The sequence below is a fragment of the Phacochoerus africanus genome, chromosome 5 (genome assembly GCF_016906955.1).
Source record: "Phacochoerus africanus isolate WHEZ1 chromosome 5, ROS_Pafr_v1, whole genome shotgun sequence".
NCBI lineage: Eukaryota > Metazoa > Chordata > Mammalia > Artiodactyla > Suidae > Phacochoerus > Phacochoerus africanus.
In genome coordinates this window covers 100221630-100248813 of record NC_062548.1, presented here as the reverse complement: position 1 = coordinate 100248813, position 27184 = coordinate 100221630, and the positions used below count along the sequence as shown (strand labels likewise).

At 42.3% G+C, this 27184-nt stretch overlaps 1 protein-coding gene across 2 annotated transcripts in view; it reads left to right on the top strand.

The window, feature by feature from the left end:
• CAMKMT (calmodulin-lysine N-methyltransferase) overlaps window positions 1–27184 on the top strand; it is a 405628-nt gene that overhangs the window by 372878 nt on the left and 5566 nt on the right. Inside the window, exons 8-11 of one of the 2 annotated variants that reach the window (XM_047782157.1) lie at window positions 7730–7804; window positions 14572–14635; window positions 15692–15736; window positions 17937–18564. In XM_047782157.1, coding sequence (XP_047638113.1) covers window positions 7730–7804; window positions 14572–14635; window positions 15692–15736; window positions 17937–18011 — 259 coding nt within the window. In that variant the 3' untranslated portion in view covers window positions 18012–18564. Of the gene's footprint in view, window positions 1–7729; window positions 7805–14571; window positions 14636–15691; window positions 15737–17936; window positions 18565–26327; window positions 26460–27184 lie in introns of those variants that run through there. The other variant, XM_047782156.1, reaches the window with a different exon arrangement.

Sequence of the window (27184 nt, the reverse complement as noted above, 5' to 3'; positions counted from 1 at the left end):
TTCTAGTTCTTTCTGTAGATCCATATTTCTCTCTAGTATTGATTTTTTTCCTACCTTAAGGACTTGTCTTTACTTTTTTTATAGTACAGATCTTCTGGTGATTAATTCTTTCAGCTTTTGTATGCCTGAAGACATCTGTTTCACTCCCTGTCTCTCTTTTTTTTCAAATAATTTTAACTGGTTATACAATTCTAAGTTGGCATTTTTTTCCCTTTTAGTGCTTTAAAAATGTCACTCCATTGTCTCCTAACTTACATATTCCTTACAAGAAATATACTGTTATCCGTATCTTTATTTGTATAGTGTGTCTTTTTTCCTCTAGGTGCTTTTCAGATTTTTTTCTTTATCACTGCTTTTGAACAATTTAATTGGATTACTATGTGCCTTGTAGTTTTTTTCCCCCTGCTTTTAAGTTTTATTGAAATGTAGTTGATTTGCCAGGTTGGATAATTTCTTCTATATGACAAAGTGATTCAACTATGCATGTGCACACATCCATTCTCTTTCAGATTCTTTTCCCATATAGATTATCACAGAATATTTGGTAGAGTTCTCTGTGTTACACAGTAGGTCCTCATTTGTGCCTTGTAGTTTTTGTTGTTTCTTATGCTTGGAGTTTGTTGAAACTTCTCAATCTGTGGATTAATAGTTTTCATTAAATTTGGAAATGTTTCAGCCATTCTTTCTTCAAATATTTTTTATGCCTCCCTTTCTCTTTTGTCCTTTGGGGACTCCAATTACATATATATTAGGCCACTTAAATTTGTCCCACAGCTCACTTACTAATATTCATTTTATTTATTTCTATTCTTTTTTTCTCTGTATATTTTACTTTGGATTGTATCCATTGCTTTGTCTTCAAATTCACTAATCTTTTCTTCTGCATTATCAAATCTACAATTAATCCCATCCAATGTATTTTCCTCCCAGACATTGTAGTTTTCATCATTAGAAGTTTGATTGGGAGTTCCCATTGAGGCTCAGTGGAAACGAATCTGACTAGTAACCATGAGGTTGTGGGTTCCGTCCCTGGCCTAGCTCAGTGGGTTAAGGATCCAGTGTTTCTATGAGTTGAGGTGTAGGTTGTAAATGCGGCTCAGATCCCACATGGCTGTGGCTGTGGTGTAGGCTGGTTACATCTCTGATTAGACCTCCATATGCCATGGGTGCATAAAAAGACAAAAAGACAAGAAAAAAATAAAAGAAGTTTGATTGGGGTTTTAAAAATATCTTTCATGGGAGTTCCCGTTGTGGCGCAGTGGTTAACGAATCCGACTAGGAACCATGAGGTTGCGGGTTCGCTCCCTGCCCTTGCTCAGTGGGTTAAGGATCCGGCGTTGCCATGAGCTGTGGTGTAGGTCACAGATGCAGCTCGGATCCTGCGTTGCTGTGGCTCTGGTGTAGGCCAGTGGCTACAGCTCCGATTAGACCCCTAGCTTGGGAACCTCCCATATGCCACAGGAGCAGTCCAAGAAATGGCAAAAAGACAATAAATAAATAAATAAATAAATAAATAAAAATATCTTTCATGTCAAATATTTTGAATTTTACCTTTTGGGGATCTGAATGTTTTAATATTCCCATAAATGTTTTTGAGTTTGGTTCTGGGACACAGTTACATCATTTTCAAGTAATTTTTAATTTGATCCATTTGGGTATCACTTTTTTTTTTGGCTGCACCTGCAGTATCATGAAGTTCTGGGGCCAGGATCAAACCCATGCCACAGCAAAAACCAGAACCACAGCAGTGACAATGCTGGATCCTTAACCCACTGAACCACTAGGAAACTCCTAGGTATCACTTTGCAGAACCAAGGCAGCATTTAGTCTAGGGCTAATTATTCTCCACTACTGAGACTAGGCCCATTTAAGGACTCTACCCAGTGCTCTGAGAATTATGAGGTTTTGTAGTCTGACTAGTGGGAACAGGTGCCATTCCTGGCCCTGTGTGAGCACTGGCCATTCCTCTGCTGCTTACTCAGATGGTTCTTTTCCCAACTTTGAGCAGTTTCTTATACACATGCTTCAGTCAGTACCATGCAGAATACTCCAGGGGGACTTGTCACAGATCTTTGCATAGTTCTCTCTGTGTGCAACACTCTCCTATCTGGGAACTGTAGCTGCCTTGATGTACTCAGATATTAGCGCCATCTCCTCAGCTCAGGAAATCCACCTAGTTCCAGCTCAGTTTACCCTCCCTGTGCTGTGGCCTGGAAACTCTCAAGGCAGTGCCATGAGGCCAATGGTAGGGCTCACTTTATTTTTTCCCCCTCTCTCAAGGATCACCATCCTTTGTTTCTGATTCTTAGTGTCTTGAAAACTATTATTTTATGTATTTTGTGTAGTTTTGGGGGGTTGTTTCCAGGTAGTAGGGTAAATGAGGTCCTTGTTACTCCATCTTTACCAGAAGTAGAAATCCTCAGAAAACATTATAAGTGGCTTCCATATTTACCTAATCTGCACATTCTATCTAGAGACCAACTTAATGTAGGAACCTCTCTTGATTGCCTTCTTTTTTTTTTATCTTTTGTCCTTTTAAGGATGCACCAGTGACATAAGGAGGTTCCCAAGCTAGGGTCAAATCAGAGCTGCAGCTGCTGGCCTACACCACAGCCACAGCAAGGCAGGATCTGAGCTACATCTACCACCCACACCACAGCTCATGCCAATGCCAGATCCTTAACCCACTGAGTGAGGCTAGGGATCGAACCTGCATCCTCATGGTTCCTAGTGGGATTCATTTCCGCTGCACCACAACGGGAACTCCTTGATTGTCTTCTTTATGCCAAGTACTCTGCTAGGTATATTCATACACAATTCATCCCACTACTATTTATTGAGCAGATATTATGTGTCAGGGACTATTCCAGGCAGTGAAAATACATTATGATACAAAGCAGATTTTAGAAATCTCTGTCCCTAGGGTGCTTATCTTCTACTGGAGAAAGAGATTTTTAAAAGGGCAATAATTACAGTAGGAAAACAAAGAGCAGGTTAAAGGAGTTCAGGAGTACTGGAGTAGAAATGAGTGATTGCAGTTTTAAGCAGAATGGTGAGGATAGAACACTGTGAGAAGGGAAGATATTCAAGAAGACATGAGGAGGTAAGGGAACAAGCCTATATCTGGAGGAAGAGCATTCACACAGAGGAAGCAGCCAACTCAAAGGCCAAAAGACAGAAGTGTATGCCTGATGTATTCAGGAAATCACAAGGAGATCCGTGTTGCTAGAGCAAAGAAAGCAGGGGGAGAGTTAATAGGAGATGAGGTCAAAAATGGTAGCTGGATTGTATAAGGTCTTATAGGTCATTGTAAAGTTTGGCTGTTACTCTGAGTGAAGAGAGGTAGTAAATAGAGAAGGCTCATGATTTCATATATGTTTTAAAGGATCACTCTGGCTGCCTCCTTGAGTAGAAACTGTAGGGTTATAGCAGGAAAACCAATTAGGAGACTGTATAGAAATTCAGATGAGAGATAATGGTAGTTTACACCAGGTAAGAGCAATAGTGCATTTCCTGGCATATTTAATGTGGGGTATAAAAGAAACATAACAGTCAAGGATACAGTCAAGACTTTTGGCTTGAGCAACTGGAAAGATAGAATTACCAAATGAGAAAGACACTGAATGTTATGAGTTTGGGGAAAGATGATGAGGAATTCAGTAAGTCTGAGATATGTATGAGATGTCCAAGAAGATATATTAAAATATGAAGTTGGATATATGAATCTGGAGCTCATGGGAGATCTGCAGGCTAGTAAGTCAAATAAGATGAAGATTAAAAACTGAGCTGAGTTTAGCAGTGTGAAGATCTTTGGTATGTTTGACGAGAACATTTTTGGTGGAACAGCGGAGACAAAAGCCTGATTGGGAGTAGAGGAATTGAAAATAGAAAGCTTAAACAACTTTTTCATGGAGTTTCACTGCAGGAAAGAAATAGGGAACTGGAGCAATAACCAGAAGGGAGGATAGGGCCAAGAGAGGATATTTTAAGAGGGAGAAAGAAGTGCTCGAATGTTTGAATACTGATGGGCATAATCCAGTAGAGAGGAGAGAACTGATAATATAGGGTAGAGAAGGGAGAATTGCTAGAGCTATGCTGTAGAATAGACAAGGCTCTCATGTATAAGAGGAGGTACTGGCTTTAGATAGGATTTGGCTAATTTTTCCATGATAATAGGCAAAAAGCAGAGTATGTAGGTACAGATGCTATTAGGAGTAAAAGTGTGATGATGAGAGTTTGTGGATGTTCTCATCTGATTGCTGCAATTTTGACAGTAAGGTGGGAAGCAAGGTCATCAGCACCAATGGATGAGGGAGGAAGTGTTAAAATTTTGAAAAAAGTGAAGTTGGTGCAGAATAATGAGTGAGGAGACCAGGAGGGTACATGGACAAGGGAAATGGAAAGAACTGCCAGGCATCATGAATCCACTTGTGGTTCATGGTCGTGAATTTAAAGCAAAGCCAGTCAGGATGCTTTTGTGCTTTCTCCAGCCACAGATGCAGTCTCGGAGTATGCAGACAGCTGGCTTTAACAAATATGAGGACATGAGAAAGGTACCAGGGAATGAAGGATGTGTGCAAGGGAGCAGCTGAGATGGTTGGCTAAGGCACCTGGGCTGGGTGAGGAGGGCAAATACACATTAGGGAAGAGGATATGGTAAGAGGATCAGCAGATTGCAGGCCAGTAGGATGGAAGGATAGTTGGAATTGGAAGGGATAGAGTCGTTTGAAGAAGGGATGAGCTGTGAAAGATAGAGGGGCTATCAGAGCGTGGGTCAAGGTTGCAGTGATTGGTAAGACAAGGACTCAGGGCAGGGCTACTTAATGAAGTAGCCATGAACTGGTACCAGTTTGTGAACTGTACATTACTGAGCTGCAAAGAGGTAAGTTCATAGATTGAAGGAAATGTTTAGAAACACTGGTGTGACATCCAAGCATGTGATCAGTGGACTTGCATTTGGGATGTCTTTACTTTTTAAGTCTCATCTATTAATTCGTTATTATATTTTACAAAAGTAATGGTTTACAACAGATTGACTATAAACAACAACAGCAACAAAAATCTGGTCCTTCCACAGCTGGAGCACTGCTCTCATGTACATGACTGTCACCTGAGTGTCTGAGGAGGGTAGAGGGCAAGACCATCAGAGGAGAGGAGTTGGAGGGACCAGCTCCTTGATTATTGACATTACACCATCTGTAGCCTTCAGAGATAGAAGCCACCTGATTCCACCACTCCAGGGGGCACCATTCTCATTTTTTGCTATGCAAACAACACAACTCAGAGTACAGTGTGAATGGTGCCTTTAAGAGTGTTCAAGACGGTGGCCATTATTATCCCCATTTCGCAGATGAGACAACAAACTCGGGTTAAAGAATTCACGCAACTAGGGGGTAAATAACCAATATTTGTCTTTTTTTTTTTTTTTTTTTTTTTGCTATTTCTTGGGCTGCTCCCATGGCATATGGAGGTTCCCAGGCTAGGGGTCGAATCGGAGCTGTAGCCACTGGCCTGCACCAGGGCCACAGCAACGCGGGATCCGAGCCGCGTCTGCAACCTACACCACAGCTCAGGGCAACGCCGGATCCTTAACCCACTGAACAAGGGCAGGGGCCGAACCCGCAACCTCATGGTTCCTAGTCGGATTCGTTAACCACTGCGCCACGACGGGAACTCCTAAATAACCAATATTTGAACTTAGGTGTATCTGTCATGCCAAAGCTGGACTCCATCCATACACCCCTCCCTCTTTGTCAGCCTTGCTTATGTTATGGGGACAGTAGCCATAGCCTCATGAAAACTGGGGAAAACACCTTTGGGGACTGTGTGTTGTGGTCCTTGTGACCAAGCTGAGTGTTTCAGTTTTTTCTAGAAACATAACTTGTTATATCTGCTGATTGTAACCCACAACCAATTACTGTCTAGACCTCTGTCTCTACAGTTAGTCTTTGTTGAACTGAGAGGCTAAAGCATCTCAGGAATCCAATATCCAATGTCACCATGGGATTTCTTATACTTTCTGTTCTCGTGCTTTAGTAATTACTCATGTATTAGAAGCATCTTCTAAATAATAGTTGATGAATGGAGATTTTGAATAATTTTAATACTTTTTTCTCAAAATTTGTGCAGTGGAGGCATTACTTTTATGATCTGAAAAGGTCTAGTATAGATCTGTATTTTAAACCGTCTTGTCCATGTGGAAACTCTCTAAGACTCTTAGATCTCTGATGAGGGCTGAACAGGCCCACTCTTCCACGGAGCCTGAGTCCCAGCTGCACTGGAAGCCTCAGTATTTCCAGAAAGTTGGTTTGGTTGTTTCCCACTCTCCCAAGGTGCATGGATTATGTGAGGAATCAACCCCAAAACAAAGCAGCATCAATCTCTTAGGGGTTCCCTGGTTTCCTCCATGTCTTGGGTCTCCACTGGGCCTGGGCAAGTATGGACACTACAGACAATTTATAAAAATCATCCATGTATCCTCGGACCTGTGAACAGAGAGGTCTTCCAGTTCTTCTGGAAAGCTCCCCCTGGAGCCCTGAGTCTGTATGCTTACCTAACATAGGACACGACATGAGAATTACGGGTTTATGTGTCCACATGACCTGCTAGGCTGCCTCTGTGAAGGCATGGCCTGTGACACATCACAGGGCCTGACACACAGTAGGTATCCACTAAGGATGAGTCAAATGGGTGAAGGAACAACCGATGTTCAATCTTTATGTGTATTTTCATAGTGATGTGTTTAATTTCTTCTACCTTAAGTTATCAGCTTGGAGGTACACTAATGTATATGAAAAGAACTTTGGGACTTACTAACATGAGATTTATTTTTATATTCAAACATACGACTTTTCACCCATGGAAAATGGGGAGTAAATAAAGAACCAACCAAGAGAAGCAAATATAACTGGACAGAGTAGGCTGTGCTCATTTCAGTTTAGTTTTAAATAATCATCAAAATAGATAAAAGGAGCAGAATTTTACTTCGGAAAGTAATACTGCAAATCACAGTTGATGTGGTGGAGAGGGGAGTCATTAAAATACTTAATGTGGTTAAATGCTCATCATCACAGTTCTTAATTGAGAGTACCTTAAAATCTCTGGTTGGCATCATAAGCATAACTACAATTTTCAAATATGTCATTAATTATTGTTATTAATATAAGGTTTAAAACATGATCCTCTTTTGGAGACTAAGTGTCAGGCAGATGAATTGTAAAATGTGCCTGAAACCTGAGAGCTACCAAGTGAAAGTTGATATTCTTTTCTTCCATCTTGCCAAGTTACTCATCCCGTCAATAAGAAATGCAACTGACACACCAGGGACTAAATTTCGTATCATTTATTTTTAAAAGTTCGTATTCCAATAGATGAGGATACTTTGATTTCCACATGTACCTCATTGGTCTTAAGAGTCTAGACTCATTCTAATGACTATGGTCAAGATGAGATATTTTTCCCTAGTTTGTCTACACAAAGCTGTAAGAACCGGTAAAAGCTAAACAATTGAATTTGAATAGAGCATTCTTCCTCTTCTAGATTTGAAGACTAAATAAGATACAGAACAGACAGTTACATCCCTCGTTTTTTTATTATGCCTTTTGAAATAATTTGTATATACCTTTTAAATAATTTCAAGTGCCACAAAAAATAATGTTAATAGCTCAAAATCAAAAGTTTAAAAAAAAAAAACCCTAAGTATAATTTTTAAAATCTTTTTCTCCTCAAGCGTTTTACGATGGGATAATGAGACAGATGTCTCTCAACTGGAAGGACATTTTGACATTGTTATGTGTGCTGACTGGTAAGTACATAAAAATCACAAAACTCTTGTTAGAAAAAATAGCTTTGCTGGAGTAATTGGGCTGTGCTGCTTTGCTGACGGTGAAGCAAAGTCAACAAATGAGGCACAAAGCCGCCTTAACCTCAACAAATTAATATTCATCTCCATGTGACAGTTATAAGGTAGTCTTCTATCACACAGTAACTTCTACCACATTATTTCCCAAAGATTGATTTTGAGAAGCATTTCCATTTTCTGGAATTGCCTCTGTTTCATGCTTGACGTATCAGTAAATGGACGACTTAGGCAAATTGCAAATAATTATGGCTCGGAGAGGAATAGTCTGGAGAAAAAGGAGTTTATCAACACAAACAGCTCAATTAGCTTACTTCTTAGGAGAGATCTGACTATTGATATAAGGGAATATATAGATGTGTGTGTGTGTGTGTGTGTGTACGCGCATGTACGCGCACACATATGCACTCTGGAATATAAACATATCCGTGGAATATCTAGGGAAATAGCTTTTCTTAAAATGTATATTTGCTATCTAGTATTTTCAATGTCTTCAATTATTATATTTAATTATACATAAAACAAGAATTATAAAATTACATTTTATTGTTATGCAAATAATAATATTAAAATTGCTGTTAGATGCCTGCCTTTTAAAAATAATTTACATTAGAGATTTTTGTCTTCTCTTTTAGCCCAATTTACTTATTGTTAATGAAAGTCTGCTCCTAAGTTACAGGATAAGTATGTATTAAACCTTAATAATTATTTCAACTAATCTTATGTATTTTCCTCATGTGTTGAATAATAATTACTTCAGCATATGGGAAACACCGACAATTCACAAGAATTTTTCCTGTTTAGAATAAGATCTTATTTGTAGTTTTATCATGATTTTTAACTGACACTATAGATTTGAATATATAGGTTCAGATTCTAAAGAAGTTCTACTATATTGATAAATCTAAGCATAAGATCCAGAACCCAGAGAAGACTTTCCTTATGGGAGAGTTGAATGAATGAAATGAAATTTTCAAGAAGTCTTTTTTTAAATTATTATCATTTAATGAGATATTCGGGGGTAACTTTCTACATAAATCAATGGAATTAGATTTGCTTTCTGTTTCTCCTGGAAACTACTCAGTGAAAAAATACTTATTTTCTTCTCTTTTTAGTTGAGATTTTCTAATTTTTCATGGCCATTTTAGTCTCTCTGCTCCCAATTTCAGAAAACCTTTTTACAAAAAAAAAAAAAAGGTAGGGGGGGAGAAACAGATTTCTGACTAATCATTGATATTGCGGGTCGATATTACATCCCTCATCTAATCAAAACTAAGGAGCTAAAACCTCACCATATGATTTGAGCAAGTAATTTAGTAAATGCCTTCCCTCACCAAATATGAGAAAGGCTCCTCCAGGTTTCATTGCACAGATGAAGATAATGCTGGCAGGATTAGATCAGATTAAGCATGAAAGTCAGATCAGAGAGCAGGGAAAGAGGGAAGGAGGGCAAGAATCTTCTTGGAGGTTTAGACAAGGCTTGCACATGGATGGACTCTGATTATGTGGGGATAGTCAAGTCTGGCCAAGAGATTTAGAGTTAAATTGTCTTTTTGCACAAATATCAAAACAGCCTGGCTTTGTCATACCTTGTGTTATGGACACCCACATCATGTCATCCTATTTGTACCAGAGCGACAAGCAGAGGAAGTAAGATTTAAGCTCTTTTCTGATTAATGTTCTCAGGTTAAAAATAGCCACACAATGTGTTTGAAAAATAGTCTTTTTTCCCCTAGCCAACAACAGGATCACACACAACTGATCTACATAATGCATATTCAGTTAAAGCTTTCTTTACAAATACATAACATAATAATACGTTATGCATACACAGAAACACGCACATACCAGGTATACATACCTCACACACACATATACATCTAGCCCCTGTTGAGAATTTATGTATTCAAATGAACTAAATACACCAAGTTTCATTTTATAAATGGCTTTTCTATACATGAATTGTTAAGTTTTTCTCCCCCCCCTCCACCCGGTGTTGCAAGTGCCACAATGTCAACCTGTTTATAATTTCCCATTTGTAAACGTGAAACGTCAAGCTACTCTCACTGTGATGTTGATAGATTATTTCCAAAAGAAATGCTTTGGTAATGGTCCATCTTTATAGTCACAGGGATGGGTAAGCTGTTCAGAAACTTAGAAAGTACGGTGAGATTCACAATACACATGTGCATGCAGCCGGGAAGCCCAGGATTCCGCGAGTTCTTTATGTCCTATAGGGTTGGTGTTCCTGTCAGAGTTATTGCACGGATGCTGCTTCTAGGGGCAGGCAGGCAGACCATGCTTCTTCTTTTTTTTTTTTAAGACTGTCACAGAGGAGGAAAAGAAAGCTCTCTTTAGACACTGCCTCCAAGATGAAACCCAAAATACTCAGCACCAGAAATAGGTGCCACACATAAATAGATCACGTTAAGTCTCACACCATCCTTGAGTCCTTGTCAGTCAATGAGATCTGGATGAGGCCACAGGAACATGAAGCAAGAGTCGGAGTTCAAATATTAGGTACATGGATTAAATTCTTAGTGAAGCATTTCCAGCAAGGGTGGCATTGTCTGATTCCCTGAATAGCTAACCAGTGGTACTGCTTGATCCCATTTACATGAAAACAAGCTCTATTCACAAACCTATTCCAAACCCACATTGTGGTTCAAGTAAAATGCACATGATTACAACGAGCGGTGATATGTTTATGTTCTTAAATCATTCATATATTCATATATTTACATTCAAACATTCATAAACCTGTAGGCAATGGGGAAAATAACTTATTTCTCAGAAGACAGTCTCTTAGTTCACATCTAAATTTAGTAGCTCAACTACATTATAAAATAAAGAGGCAAACTGAAAGCTAGTCATTATTTCACCATTCAGCATTTTTGACAATGAAATATAGTTTCATGGTTCAGCAGTTCCTAAGTAACTTGTAAAATGTCAACTTTGAAATAAACAGAAGGAAAAAATCAAGGTACAGTCATACCTGCAAAAGGATGCTGTTGACAAACATCAAAATGTTAGAATATTTAACCGCAGGTATAGGGAAAAAAAACAAAAAAAAACTGCCTATTAAGTTCCTTGGATGACTCGTTTAATGTTGAATTTAACATAAGAGATCCTTTCTGCTGGAATGCAGTCCAGCCCGGTCCTTGCTGAGTTTAGAATAGCGAGTGGTTGTTAATTTTAAGCCTGCCTTTCCAGACTCCCATTCAATCACAATCATCTGAGAGTCTGGAAGCAAGATGTTTTTTATCCAATGAACACTTTCACTCAGTGTTTGATGGCTTTCCAGGTTATTGTAGCTCTGCAAAAACGAAAATGATTCTGAAATTTGAGGAAAAAAAAAAAGATTCTGTACATTTGGGTTCTCTGAAGGCTTAGAAAGCGAGTCTGAAATGCAACCCATAGCCTGATGCGTGGAGCTAGGTGTGTCAGCCCCATATCTGCCTGTCTGCAGCCTGAGATTTGGGGAAGAAATGAGAAAGGTACTTCACCTCACTTGCTCTCCCAGTATTTTAACATGAACTAGATACAGTGGATCATTTCTGTTTTCTAGCATTTTTACTTTAAATAATGAAAAAAGGTTGAGTTTTGTGAAGAAAAAATTTTTTTTCTCAATATAGGCTCTGGAATGTCTTTGTTTTCTCCCAGATGCTATGATCATAGATAAGTAGTTCTAAATTACAACTCACAGACCTTTCCTACCTGAAAACCTTTTTAACCCAAATGTAGTCAGCCCTCTCACCTCACACCTGAGGGAACTCAGTCCCAGAGAAGACAGATTGCCAGCCATCTCACTCCAGAGGGGCGGCGGCGAGCTAGATCAGATTCCCCCAGCAATCGGTTGCTAAAGACTGATAGAGGCCCTTCGTCTGCTGAAAGTTAAACCTAAAACAGAGAATTTAACTGAGCACATGTCACCTTAAAAATTGCACAGAGGTCTTCCTCTCTGTGGATACTGATAGAAATGTCTCCTTGTTCCTTGCACTAATTAATTTCTCTGTGAGAGGAGTTGGGGCTGCTCTGTGCTCTGCAGAAAACCCAAGCTGATTCTAAGGGATGTGATGAAAATGGCCAAGCACCTTTCCTTTGTCATACAATCTGTGATTCAGATCAATGGAACAAAGCAAGCGTTGATTCCACAAGTGAATTACATAGAGGGGTGTGGGGGGGGGCGGTGTAATGACCAAACCAGCCTGACTGTCCATGTATTTTGATCAGTAACTGAAGGGAGTTGAAATGGTACCTCCATCCCAATCACTGACCCACTCAGCCTTTTTTAATAGATCCACTTAAGCTACTGCTGTTCTCTGAGCCCATTAGGACTTATTTAAAGGGTGAATTTTCAGGAGATTATATACCACTCCCACTAAAGCACGTTGAAATTGCTCATAGGATGTATCCTACAAAGCGTTATAAATTCTGCACCTGAGCTAAGTAGAAAGGTGAGCTTGCTCAGAATAAAGACCTATTAGAGAACTACAAGAATTACTTTTGAGAAATTTGATTTGAAGTGATGAAGTAGACAGCATTAGCTTTCAAATATCTGTGTTCTGAATGTGTGGTGTGTGTTAAGCTCTATTTTCTAGTGAGGTGTGATGTTAATATCTTTGTCATCACTGTCAACATTAAACAGGAATAGTACGTTATTAGGTTGTGTGTTAAGCTCAGCTTTTAAGCTATTGTTTATTTCTAACAATCTTACCAGCTCTTAGGATGTGCAGATATAAATTGAGAATGGTCTTTTGCTTAGCACTATGTACCCCAACCAGCCAGGTCTCCCATAGACCCAAGTAACTGACAGAGAGATTTTTCCCACAGCGATAGTCTTCTTGAAAGATACAGAGTTATTAAAATTCAAGGCACTATTATCTCACTTAAGAATACCCATATAGTCCTGAAGAGAAAACTTTAAAATATTTAAAAACAATTCCTTTCTTATCAGTCCTTAATGGCTAATAACCATTGATTAATGTGACTAAAAAGCACATTTTTGGAGCATTCACATTAGACACAGGCTCTGCTCTAAGATTTAAGTGTGTAGTTTTATGGGACAATAAGAAATTTTCTCATGGCTAATAATCAGGTTACCCTGATTGATGGATGGGTTCCCATTCTAGACGTGATTTCTAGCTTACCTTCAGAGGATTCTTTTGCCAATGCTGAAAGCAGCCTTTTGTAGAAGGAACTTTCTCACTAGGCATATTGTGGTGAAACCCAAGCACTGACTTCTTGGAAGGATTTCATGATCTGGTCTGCCACTCCTCTTAAGTGAGAGAATTAGGAGAGAACCAGGTCTGATGAAACATCCTACCTAATTGCTGATTCCTCCTCAGCAAGACTAGTGAAGGAGGGTAGGCGACCTGTTTGAGAGGCATTGGAACTAACCTCATGGGAGTTCCTTGATCTCATGGGCTGTGTTGATCTGTGTTGGTCAGGCAGTAACTATTTATTGAGTACTTTCTCTGTGTGTACACTGTGCCAGAACTAGTGATGCAGAAATGAATAGACTAGAATCTCCTTGAGGGTAGGAACTTTATCTTATTCACAGCTTATCTCTAAGGCTTAAAACAGCCCCTACTATATGACAGTTAATCAACACATATTTGTCAACTAACAAACATCATTCATTTGATACCTGCCACAGCCAGACAGGTGGACCTTTGTTACCAAGGAAACTGAGACCTCATATGAAGTGACTTGTCCAAGGTCACATAGCAGAAAGGTCAGAGCCAGAGCCTAGGAAACCCTGAACTGAGCTCTCCCCTTGCCTGAAGTGTGGCTCATCCTTAGTGCAGAAAAAGATGAGGCAGGGCCCATGCTGTGTGAGGGGTGAGGAGGCCAAATCAGAGGGCCCCACGCCAGACCACAGCATAAGAAGGGGAAGTAGGGGCTTTGCTTAGGTCCCTCATGGGATAGCTGATGTACAAGCCGCCCAGTGTTCTAGCCTGCAAGCCCTGAATAAGGAAGTTCTGTCCCAAGCTTTCAAGCTTGGTAAATAAGGCCTGGTAAAGACAAGGTCAGACTGACCCAAGCTAAAAAGGTGACAGAGCAACAGGAGAAATTCTCAAGCCGGAAAAGAAAGATGAAAAATTACATGACCTGGAAAAAAAAATCACCATGGAGATCAAAGGGGAGAATCCTGGGTTGCCCTGGTCTCTGGGACACGTTACCTAAACCTGGCCTTTGTTTTCTCCTATGTCACTGCCTGAAGCTCACCTCAGTGCTGTTGCTATTCACTAAAAACCATCATGCCCTGAGACCGGCCATGTGCTGTGGGTGTAATGGGGCCAGTCGTTTGTTTTTGGATGGTAGCCTCACAACCCCCTTGGTGGGCAGAGGGCCCAGGTCTACAGAGATGAGGCTCCAGTGCCAGGAAGTGTTGGGAGAGCTTCATCTCCACCGGATGACTCCCCCAAACAGCAGCTTGAACCTGTCCCTTTCACTCTAACACACGGCCCAGGCGGTGTGAGTCATGACCCGTGTTGACAGGCATGTTGACCTAGCTTTGGTTGAGTAACACTGACCACGGTATCTTTTTTTTTTCTCCTTAATTCTTGTGAGACAGTCTAATGTAAGGAAACATTTCTCTTTTTTAATGTTGAGTAAATGTGTGTAATTGGCCTTGTATTTATCTCCATTAGTATCATTAGACTTGAAAACCCAGTTTAATCTGGATTCTGCTCTCTTCTCAATGTCAGCCTATTTCTGGACCAGTACAGAGCCAGCCTTGTTGATGCAATAAAGAGATTACTCCAGCCCAGGGTAAGTATGTGTCTATTTTCTCCTGAACACTGGCTTCAGAATAATTAGTCTGTGCACAAAGATGGAGAGAGTAATGGAATGGCAGGATTAATGTCATGTAATACTTTAATACTTATTATGTCCAACTTCAATTGGGTCTTCTGATCTATCAGATTCTTTCCTAATCATAACTAGGGAACTTCTTACCCTTGGCCTTCTGATAAGGAACACAGTGGGTAGTAAAATAAATGGAACTGCTTCAAAGATAGTGTGAGATTATTTTTATCAAAGAATTTCTTGAGTCTTTTCCTTTGATAACAATATCTTCATATTAAAGTAGAAGTATGATATTGAAAGTTTTCTGGTGACTTCTGTCATTTTAAATCCCTTCAATGGTAACCTTTGTCATCGGGTATTTATTTATTGCAGAAAAAATAAATTTTTCCCTTTTATTTCTGTATATATTAAAGAAAAGAGACTTCAGATGAATCTGGATGTTAAAAGTCCTTTGCTTTAAAAGGAAGCCATTATTTACATATTATAAACATTAGGTCACAATGAAGCCAAGCATGGCATAAAATATTGTACACATTTTTACATTTATATATCCATTTATGCCTGTGAGTAAATTACAGAGTTTATATCCACTCTTATTTCGTTGGGCTGTTATACTAAACTAGGAGGTCCTGCAGCCTAAACGGAGAGTTAATATACATCTATTTAAAGTAAGAAAACAAGTTTAAAGCTCATGCTTGAAAAAAAAAAAAAAATCTTATAAGTGTGTAAGATTCTTGCTGTGTGTGCCACAGGAATTTAAAATAGGTTAATGTAGTCTAAGATAGGAATTCATATTTATCTGAAAAAAGACTGTGTGTGTGAAGTAGTTTCTAAAGTTTGGTTTCTGAAGTCTTTTTTAAAAAGAAGGTTTGGTCTAGTCTTCTGACCTTGGTGAGACTTATAGACTAATACCTTTCCAACTTTCTTTCATGTCTTGTTCACATTGAGGGGTCCCAGAGCAATTTGATAATCATCCTTTGCCTTAACACTCTTGCTTTTTATTTTGTTATCTCTATACAGCTTAGAAACTTTAAATGGGCCTCTCAGAGGAGGAACCACAGCTTTGTAAGTGGTAATCAATTAAATTAAATTGGCCTTCTCAGTTCCCCTGTGAGGTGGGTAGTGGGTCTGGAGGCACGGAAGGGGCATGTTCCAAGCTCTTGATGGCAGCTGTCATGGTTGAGTGAGCAGCTCAAGTTGAGGGTGGAAGAAGGAATTTGGGGCCTCTTCATCGCCCCCTTCCCTTAGCCTTGGATGGTTCTTTTTTTTTTTTTTTTTTTTGGTCTTTTCTAGGGCCGCTCCCACGCCATATGGAGGTTCCCAGGCTAGGGGTCCAGTCGGAGCTGTAGCTGCCAGCCTACACCAGAGCCACAGCAATGCAGGATCTGAGCCATGTCTGCAACCTACACCACAGCTCACGGCAACGCCAGATCCTCAACCCACTGAGCAAGGCCAGGGATCGAACCCGCAACTTCATGGTTCCTAGTTGGATTCATTAACCACTAAGCCATGACGGGAACTCCCCTTGGATGGTTCTTGTGAGCATCTGCATAACCAGGATTTTCAGAGAGGGCACTGAGATTCTTGGATGTAAAGGCTTCTGTGGGCATCTATCACACACAAACACAATGCTTTCAAGGACTCCTGGATCTCACACTGCACCAACAGTACTTCATTCATCCCCAACAACCCTGCAAAGCCTATTTGTGGCAAATACTCCATTTTGTAGCAGATTTGCTTGATTTACGTAGGATCTATTGTAAATCATTTGCGTGATTTCCAATAGGAAACTACCCAAGCTATAAACAGACTGAAATGCAGATCAGATCAGAATGTCTAGCAGCTCTGCTGTACCTCCTGTGAAGCTGAACCATGCTCCCCCCATCTGAAGTGTGGCTCCACACAACGGCCCCCTCTGAGGATGGCAGCCCTCGCCCTGACAGCTGATACTCACCCTTAACTCAGAGAAGGATGAGTTGGTCAGGGGTCCAACACCATAAGGAGGGCAGTCCCAGTTGTGGATGGCACATGGAATCCTGAAATTCTCATCCAAGAATCTCATCCCCATTGGGAGGCCTGGGGAGCAGGGGGTTTGTACTCCCTGGGCCTGCACCCAGGTGGGGTGGATTCAGCAGTGACCAGCAGCAGCTCCATATCCTGTGCCAGTAGGCCGGAGGGTTCCCAGAGCTTGGGCAGTGATGGGTGACCAGAGGAAATCTGCATTCTTCTCCTTCTTAGCTCCCTGAGCTGCTGTCCTGCTTCCAATGGACCTCCCCCTGCTGAGTGTATGTGTTGTGGAAGTCACAGCTCAAGACTAAGAAAACATCAGGGGTTTTATCTGTTACAATTAGAGCTGCTTTGAATGTTCTCTTGCGCCCAGACAGCTCCATGGTTTTGTAGCCCAGAGGCTAAAGGTGCCCTAAGAGGCCCACAGAAAAACATCTTGGGCAGCTGCCCTGGTGGATCCTGAGTTCTTAGTAATTCAAGGCTCAGCAGATTCAGTGGAGACAAAACAAGTTCTCGGGATGCTCAGCAAAAACTGCACTTTGGCCAAATGCTTAGAATTCAAAAGAAGGCCCGTTTCTGAAGGTAGACATAGGCGTCGTGTCAGGAATATCTGCATACAAAACTGAAGCCTTTGGAGTTCCCGTCGTGGTGCAGTGATTAATGAATCCGACTAGGAACCATGAGGTTGTGGGTTCGATCCCTGGCCTCGCTCAGTGGGTTGAGGATCCGGTGTTGCCGTGAGCTGTGGTGTAGGTCACAGACGCAGTTCAGATCTGGCATTGCTATGGCTCTGGCGTAGGCCGGCAGCTGTGGCTCCAATTCGACCCCTAGCCTGGGAACCTCCATATGCCGCGGGAAGTGGCCCTAGAAAAGGCAAAAAATAAATAAATAAATAAAAATAACAAAACTGAAGCCTGTTCATATTATCTGGCCCCTTACTGGCTTCGTCTCAGGAAGACTCAGTTTCCCATCTGTAAAATGGGGAGTAGACAAGCCAATGAGCTGGAGAGCTTTCGTGCACGACTGGCTGTGAATGAATATGTGTCTGCTCTTATTACCTCGAAGAACTAGAGAGACTTTCTAGCTGTAATGCGTATAGACTATAGGGAGCTCTTTCCAAAAACTTTCCTCAGAGAAATGCTGGCAGGAGGGGAAACAATTTTTTTTTTTTCTTGACCTGGACTTAGACAATTTCTACATGTAACTGGGCCTGCTGCCTCTCTCTCCCTTGCACCCGTGTCCTGCATACCTGCTGCAGGCCCTGCAGAGGTCCGGAGGACTGTCTACCCGGATGAAGATGACACTTTTTGCTACTGATACCCCCACCGAGTGAGAGGAGAGAAATGACTCCTAGGTGGCAAGAGTGGAATCATTGCAACACGAAGGTTCAAGCCTCAAGCTGTGGGAAGAAATGGATTCTGCCATTATTGGGGAGTGTGTTTCCTTGATTGCTACCTAAGGCAAATCTGCTGTCTGGAATCAGAGGATCAGAAACAAAAAAAGTGGGTGGAGAAGAGTTTCCCTGCTTTTTAGTTTTTATCAGGGGCATCATGAAAAGAGGGGAGCATAGGCCCCAGAGGGAACTTAGCCACCACAGTGGGCTCCTGGCTTGGCCCAGGAGTCATGTCAAGTCCCAGAGCTGAGCCTAGATCCTCAGGTGAACAGGCATCTATGCCTGGAAAGTCATACAGGAAGCCCCGGATGACTGTTACCTGCCCCAGGTGGAAACTTTCCTCAACTTACTGGGTGAGAAAAACTGCAAAAGCATTTGACTCTTGCCAGAATGCTACACGGGACTCCCTAGCAAACTTAAAAGATGAAAAGGGGAATTCCCCTCATGGCTCATTGGTAATGAACCTGACTAGTATCCATGAGGACACAGGTTCGATCCCTGGCCTCGCACAGTGGATTAAGAATCTGGCGTTCCTGTGAACTGTGGTGTAGGTTGCAGACGTGGCTTGGATCCCATGTTACTGTGGCTGTGGTGTAGGCCGGCGGCTACAGCTCTGATTCGAACCCTAGCCTGTGAACTTCCATATGTTGTGAGTGTGGCCCTAAAGAGATCCCCCCCCCCAAAAAAAAAGAAGAAGAAAGAAAGAAAAAAAGAAATAATCTTTTAAAAAAGGAATGAAATCAGTGAACTGTAGTCATTCCAAGAAACAGGTCCCTCCCCTCCCCCACCTTTTTCCTTCCAGTGAGTGGCTTCTTGTTGCCAGTAAGTCATAGGTGGCCCCCTATCATTGTGTTCTTTAAAGAACATCAGCAATGCTGATATCAGAGGACCCAGATGTCATTTAAAATACAGCCACGGCAGCCTACAAGTTGAACTTTATTCTGGGAATGAGAACCAACAAAGGGCACCTACTCATATTGCTCTGAAGTGGCTTTGGGTGGAGGGAGGGAAGCCAAGCCAGTTAGTGTGCGTTTACACAGGCTGGTGAGCAGATGGATGGGGACACAGTATTGACAGCTCTCTAGCTTGTTAGCGCTGCTAACCAATTGTCAAGAATTCAAAACTATCAGTGTGGAATTCATTTAACCTTCTTTAGAAGTTGGCCCTAAGTAACTGCCAAACTCTTGGCATCCTGGCTGTAAGCAAGCAGTGCTATAAATGTAAATCACGGACTCTCATTTTTGAAGAGCAGTCTTGTTTTATTGACAAACGTCCTCATTTTTTCAATCTAGCATCTCTGCACCCATCTGTACAAACCTCTGTTTCTGCTCATCTGAAGGAAACGCCTCGTGAGTGTGGGCTCAGCAGCATGTTCTGAGATGGTGCCGAGGGACTCTCGGGTTCCTGTCTGCTTGCTGGGTCAGAAGCCCAACAAACCCTCCCCTGTTCTTGGTGAAGCTGTGTTTGGCCATACCCGGCTCCCCGGTTTTAGGAATCAAGAGTTCCCTAGATGGTTTTTATGACCCTCAAAACAGGAGCCTAGCCCTTAGAAGTTCTTTCTCGGGAAGTTCCCGTCGTGGCTCAGTGAAAACAAATCTGATTAGTATCCGTGAGGACACAAGTTTGATCCCTGGCCTCATTCAGTGGGTTAAAGATCCCGCCTTGCTGTGAGCTGTGGTGTAGGTTGCAGACATGGCTCCAAAATGGTGTTCTGTGGCGTAGGCTGGCAGCTGCAGCTCTGATTTGACCCCTAGTGTGGGAACCTCCATGTGCCGCAGGTGCAAATCCAAAAAGACAAAAAAAAAAGTTCTCTCTTGGAAGTCCACCCAGGGGTTTGTCCAGCACATCCGTGGATGAGTCTCTGTGCCCAAGGAATTTATGTGTGGTTGTGTAGACATAACACATACCCACACAGGTGCAACTACAGAGGAAAGTGCAGAGTAGCTGGTGACAGCTCAGCACTTGGTCATATAGAGCCTGGTGCTATTTTTTGTTTGTTGAGTGAATCTGTCTAATTTACATCTGCAATAGAAAGCAAGATACTCAAATATTTGGGCTCTGTCTTGATTCAAGGAGCATTTGTTGAGCAACTACTTTCTCCAGGCGCTGTGCTGAGGATTGTGGAGTATAAATCGGAATAACACCCACTGTGAGAATCTCAGTGTTTAGCAGGGCAGATTACTGCACAGGCACCTAAGAATCATAATGCAATATGGTAGGTACTAGGGATGCAGCACAAAGAGTAAGTGACTGCCTGAGGAAGGTTTCCCCAGGGGCAGTGGTGTTTGACTTTGGTCCTGAATAGTAAGAAGGCCATTCTAAGCCTCAGAGGACGGCGACTAGGAAGGTGCATCCCCAGTGGAGGGGATAGTGCTCCCAGATGGACAGTATGAAAAAGCATATTGTGTTTGGGATCAGCCGGGAGTTTGTGCTGGTTGGAGTGTAAGAGCATCTGTGCGGTTTGGGGTTAAGGTTGGGGAGGGGCAGGAGATGTGATTAAAGAGTTGGAGTACCACTTCAAGAAAGGCCGAGAACTCCATGATGGAGAGCCTGGAGTGTGTTATATGGTTCATAGAGAGCCACTGAAAATTTTTGAGCAGCGGTGTAGGCAGACATGGGTTCTAGAAAGATCCCTCTGGTCAGCATAAACACTGGGTTGGGATGAGAGTTTGAAAGCATCAAGGCTCTGCCGGAGTCTACGGTGGACCAGCTTCTACCTAGAATGAGTCAGTCAGGAGCTTATGAAGACCTAAAGATGGAGAAGAGGGGTCTGAGCAGGTGTTCACTGAGAGGTTCATTCAGCAGACATAAAGTGCCTCCCTGGGGACAGAGTGAAGCATAGCATAATCCTGCCCTCAGGGAGCGCACAGTCCAGCGTGAGAGACACGTGAGTGTTAAGGACACAGCAGAGATGCGGGCAGGCAGTGGATGCAGGGAGTGGAAGTGGGGAACTGCAGCAGGAGGCACAAGGTGGAGGCCAGAGGAGGTCAGCCGAGGCATCAAGGGGCAGGGCATGTCCTCTGGGTGCTGAAGGATGAATAAGAGTTTACCGGGTAGACAAAGAACTGATGTCCACTGGGAGGGAGTGTGTGCAAATGTGAAGACAGACGTGGTCCGTGAAAGAACAAATCGGGGTCGCACTGAGGTTGGCCTGACTCAGCTCAAGTGAGTATGAGGGCGGGGCAGAACCTAGGCTGCAGCGATGGGTCACAGTGGGCTTTGCCTGCCATCCCCAGAGGGGGGACCCATGTCATTGGTTTCCAAACCCTGTTTAAATGGCAGAACCCTTTGGTCAAAACATTTTTAGCCAGCACCTCGATTAGAAAACTGATCAAAGTGAAGCAGCTTTAATAAACTGGGACGTGAGAAGCTTAGCACTTCCTTTCTCTGGGTCTTTGTTTTACCACCACCTGCACCCCCAACGCAGGTCACCCTTGAAGCAATTCAGACAAGTTTGAGAACCACACAGAACAGATAGCCCTGATGTGGGTGCAGGGTTGTGGCATTCAGGGGTTTTAAAAGGCATTGCCGGAGTTCCCGTCGTGGCGCAGTGGTTAACGAATCCGACTAGGAACCATGAGGTTGCGGGTTCGGTCCCTGCCCTTGCTCAGTGGGTTGAGGATCCGGCGTTGCCGTGAGCTGTGGTGTAGGTTGCAGACGCGGCTCGGATCCCAAGTTGCTGTGGCTCTGGCGTAGGCCAGCGTCAACAGCTCCGATTCGACCCCTAGCCTGGGAACCTCCATATGCCGCGGGAGCGGCCCAACAAATGGCAAAAGACAAAAAATAATAATAATTAAAAAATAAAAGGCATTGCCATTATTACCTAGTTTCCAGTTTCATTTTGAAAGTGAAGGGTGTGTGTGTGTGTGTGTGTGTGTGTGTGTGTGTGTGTGTGAGAGAGAGAGAGAGAGAGATGGATGGATGGATAGTGCCCTGGGAAGGGTAGAGGTTTGGACCAAGGATACTGAGTTCCATTTTGGACAGAATGGCTTAAAGGTACCTTTAGAACATCCTCATGGGGAGCTCTAGTAGGCACCCGAAAATCTGGGTGTGGGCCCTGGACAGTGGTAAATGCTGCAGTTATATACTTGGGAATTTTTGATGCCTAACCGATCGTTGAAGTTTTGGATTTCAGTACAATTGCCTAGACCTGTATAAACCATGAAGAAAAGTAGGCAGAGCCCTGGGGACTCCTGACCACGAAAGGGCAGGTGGAAAAAAGGAGCCAGGGTTGGGGACTGAGAGACAGAAATGAAGGGGAGGAAGCAGATGAAGGCAGCATCTCAGCAATCAGGCGAAGGAATGGTTGGAAAATAAACACCAGCTTAAACGTGTGATCGGTATTTAACAGTTGATTTGCCTGGAAATGAAAAAGGAACAAAGGCATTTCTTTGGCATAGCATATTCCTTGGAAAATAAATCTGAAGAATACTTATTTTTTCCAGAAGTACACACCCTTTAATACATGAGTATGGATTTGTCTAGCAAAATAACAACTACGGAGCTTACGATGTAAACAATATTATCGTTGTTTTGTGCAACTGTTCCTCTCTCCTCTCCAGGGATAAATGAACTCCCTCAAATTTCTGTTCACCAGTCAAAATTTTACATTCAATTGAGTGTTCATTCTGAGTTTCAAATGATTTTGTGACTGTGAATGCTTGGAGAGTTGTGCCTTGGTAAATTGAAAATAATTTTTCTAAAGTGATGGGCTAATTTGAAATCTATATTCTTTTTCTTGTTTTGATTTTTTCAGCCTAAATTATAAGGCGTATTCCTCTGACTGTACCAAAGTATCCTGCTCCCCTGGGGACATGGGGGGGGGGGGCTTCTAAAACCATTCATTATGGGGGCGGATGCTGGCACTCAGTAGGGCTCAGTGGATGCTTATTGAATGAATGGATGATGTGCTATTGTCCTTCCTAAATATTAATCCACATCTGCATTCAGCGAAATGAAAAAGAAAACATTTTGAAACTCATAATGGAGTAATTGGAGATTAAAACTACTGCTCGCTCTTTCTCTTTCTTGCGGGGACAGTATTGTGCACAGAAAGCTGCCCTCTGAAATCCCATTATAGCCGCTGACTCTGTAAAAGCCTCTTGGAGAATATCTTTTCTGAAGAATAAGCAATAGAACGTGGCCTTCGAATTCCCAGAGCCTTGTATTTTCCAGATTATTCGACATCTGGATTTAGTTTATTCTCTCAACAAACACTGCCTGCTCTATGCTAGGCACTGGGAAAATGCAGTGGAGAAAACATTAGAAGATCCTGTTGTCATGGAGTGTGGCTTGTAGCCGGAGGAGACGGCAATAAAATGATCCGTGTGTTGGTGGTGATGAGGGCTAAGGACAGAACTGGAGCAGGGAGAGGAGCTGGGTGGGGAGGGGCAGGTAAGCTGAAACATATGCCCAGTGCACCCCCCAGCCAACAGGGGGATGGGGTGAAGGCAGCGTGTGTTTTGTGAATGCAAACATCACCCCAACCAAGAACCCCCTGGTCCTGTAAACATTATGGTATGTAGTTCAGATAATAGCTGTGCGAAATTCAGTCTTCAATTGTAATGGTAAGACAATTTCTGCAGGTGACTTTAAAATGAAACTGCCATTATTCGAAAATCCAGAATAGCAACCAGTTTTGAGAAAGGCCTAAGATGACCTACTAGTGTTCTTTCTTCTTTTAATGGAGACTTTTGCTCCCCTGCTGAGACCATGTATTATATCCAGTTTCATATCAAAATGAGTTTTTGCTGCTAAGTTTGAAAACCGCCTGAAAATAGCAATTAATATTGGAAAAGCTGACAGAACCTCAAGTGTAGTGGCGTGATTGGTGCTGCTGTAATTGTGTGCCTGAGTGTATACATGTCTATGTAAACACAGTATGAAAACACCCTTGATGTCCCGGACAGTGTCTCCGTGTATCTTCTTGCAGCTAAATGAGGAGAAGAGAGTAAGAAGGAGCGAGAGTGGATAGAATTTTTATGGCCCTCTCAGATAGTGTGGATGCTTCTAGTCTTACGTCTACATAACCTTGTTTTTCAAATTATTTTCGCATTCACTCCCTCATTTGATCCTCACGTCTTGCTGAGGGAGGGAGGAAGGCAAGGGAGGCTTTGTTCTTCCCATTTAATGGATGAGGAAATCAGTGGGTCAGCTAGCATCTCATGTCATCTCCAAGGTCCCTTCTAGTTCAACAGCTCTGTGACTTTTTTTTTTTTTTCTGATTTCCCTGCGGTGACACCGCTGTTTCATGGTGGAGATCCCCTTTAAGTCCAGACTCCTTTCTGCCTCATGGTTCCCCCTTACATTCTTCAAACCCTTCACAGCATGTTTAATCATCTGTAAAATGTAACGTCTACCGCACAAGGTTGTTGAGAAAATGGTTGAGGGGATTAATCGGAAGGCCTGTGAAGCACCTAGCAAAGTGGTAGCTGTTATTATTATTGTCATGACTAATACTAATAAGAAGGCAATGTCACGTTGGGGAAAAAACATCACCATCAGAGAGTCAGGTAAGTTTCCAGTCATTTACTGGTGTGTCCTCTTGGCCAGTGAGTCAACCTTTCTGAGCATCCTGTAAAGCAGAGCTGAAAATCCCTGCCTTGTCAGGTAGTTTGAAGACTAAAGGCGACGGTGTGTCTAGAGCACCTGCCCCAGTGTCTGATGTCCCAGATGCTCAACAGACACTTAGCAGGTGTGAATGATAAACTACCTTTAAAAGAAACTGGGATATATTTTCAAGGTTCCCTCAAAACCTGAAGTGGTATGTCATAGAGGTGAAGTGTAACCCTGAAATCAACAGAAGCAAACATAGTCATCTTTTACATAAACAAAAGGAAAAAGAAGGTTTTTTTTTTCCCCCTGCTTTTTAATGCCACACCTGCGGCCTATGGAGGTTCCCAGGCTAGGAGTCTAATCAGAGCTATAGCCGCCAGCCTACACCACAGTCACAGCAGTGCCAGATCCAAGCCCTGTCTTCAACCTACACCACAGCTCACGGTAATGCTGGATCCTCAACCCACTGAGCGAGGCCAGGGACCGAACCTGCAACCTCATGGTTCCTAATCGGATTCGTTTCTACTGCACCACGATGGGAACTCCATGAAAAAGAAGATTCTGAGGTTGAGCTGTTCTGTGCACATCTAAGAGGGAGAAGAAAAATCCACATGCCCCCAGTAGTTAGCAAATGGTTGTTGTGGGGTTTCATGTCAGAGGGTCTTCTGAAATCCTGTATATATTTTATTCAAGTCCCCCCTCATCCCTGTTATAACAATCTGATAAGGTTGTGCAGCTTATTTAGAAAAGCTTGTTTGCCCCTTTATAGCACTTTCTTTGAAAAGCAATCACTTGAGGAGTTCCCGTCATGGCGCAGTGGTTAACGAATCCAACTAGGAACCATGAGGTTGCGGGTTCGGTCCCTGCCCTTGCTCAGTGGGTTAATGATCCGGCGTTGCCATGAGCTGTGGTGTAGGTTGCAGACGCGGCTCGGATCCCGCGTTGCTGTGGCTCCGGCATAGGCCAGCGGCTACAGCTCCGATTCGACCCCTAGCCCGGGAACCTCCATATGCCGCGGGAGCGGCCCAAAGAGATAGCAAAAAAAAAAAAAAAAAAAAAAAAAAGGAAAGCAATCACTTGAATACTATGAGGACCTGCTTTGCCATAATGATGGCCCTTATGAAGGCTTCAGGGAAGCTGGAAATCCAGGTCCTGTAGTTCTCTGTCCCTGACAGCACAGTCACAGAAAAAGCTGGTGGCAGAAGTGAAATGGATGTGGTTCCTTGTCTCTATGGAGGATTTCTTGGCACTGAATTTCCAGGGCTCAATAAACTAACATCTATGGGCATCTGTTGCTACCCGCTCTGGAGCTGTGTTGTGGATGTGTTGGCAGCTACTACGGAGTGGCAAGGTGGGCAGCCTTATTCTAAAATCCAATTGATGGTTTAAACCACCGGACCCAAGAGAGTTGTGCATTGTACAGAAACCCATGTTGAGTCCCATATTGTTTATTACATGCATTGTTTGAAAATGATAAAACATTGCAACCGGCCATTTAAGTGTGATTTTTTTTTTCTTATTTGATGTCTATCTATCCTTGAAATTATTGTCACCGTGAATGCCCATCCTATGTGGACATCGCAAGGACAATTGAGTTTTCTACCTGAGAGCTGTCCGTACCTTAAATGCTTTGACCAATGTCTGTTATGTTTGGGTGCCTTCCAGTTTTAAAATGTGTGAATTTCCTGTTTAATGTTCTAGGGGAAAGCAATGGTATTCGCCCCACGCCGAGGGAATACTTTAAACCAGTTTTGCAATCTAGCTGAAAAAGCTGGTTTCTCTATCCAAAGACATGAAAATTATGATGAACACATTTCAAACTTCCACTCCAAGGTTAGTTTTCTGCTTGTGTTAGATAACACTTTAATCCGCATTGCATTTTGAAGAGATCATGGTCTTTTTGGCAGGTAACCTAAATATTTGATTAAAGGACTCCTTAGGTGTGCTGCTTCTGAACAGCTATTTGTATCTGATTATTTTGTGTGGCAAAGCCATCTTTTATCTTTGCATGTCTAGAAGGATTTTACAGAAACCATTCCTGTTTACTCCTTTCTCTGAAACAAACTAATCTTTTCATTCATAATAGACTAATTTGTAGGATGCAGGGGAGGTGGCAGAGAATGAATGATAAACAAGCATTTATATTTTAATGAAAAACCTTCGGCTTTTAAGTAGGTTAAATGCTTAGCTGCACTGCAATAAATAGAAGGTGAATGTCTAATTGTATCATGTTAGACTGCAAATCTTTATCTCTGCTTGCTTTATGGCTGGGTCAGTTGGCAGTTTGAGACTGTTAAATCTCACAGAATTTCACAGTTGTGGGGTTATATGTCAGATCGAGGCGCTACAAGATTTAGGTCAGAAGCACTTATCTGAGAGTGATTTCTAAGCTTGCTTACATAAAGCAATGTTATCAGCCTTTTTATTATTTATAGGTGTAGAGCAATATAGGACACTGAGAGGCAAGCGTTCCACTGAAAACTTTTTGGGAATCTCATGTTTGCTAATACATATCAGAGTTACACTAGTATAACATGCATTTATTCTATAATTGTGTG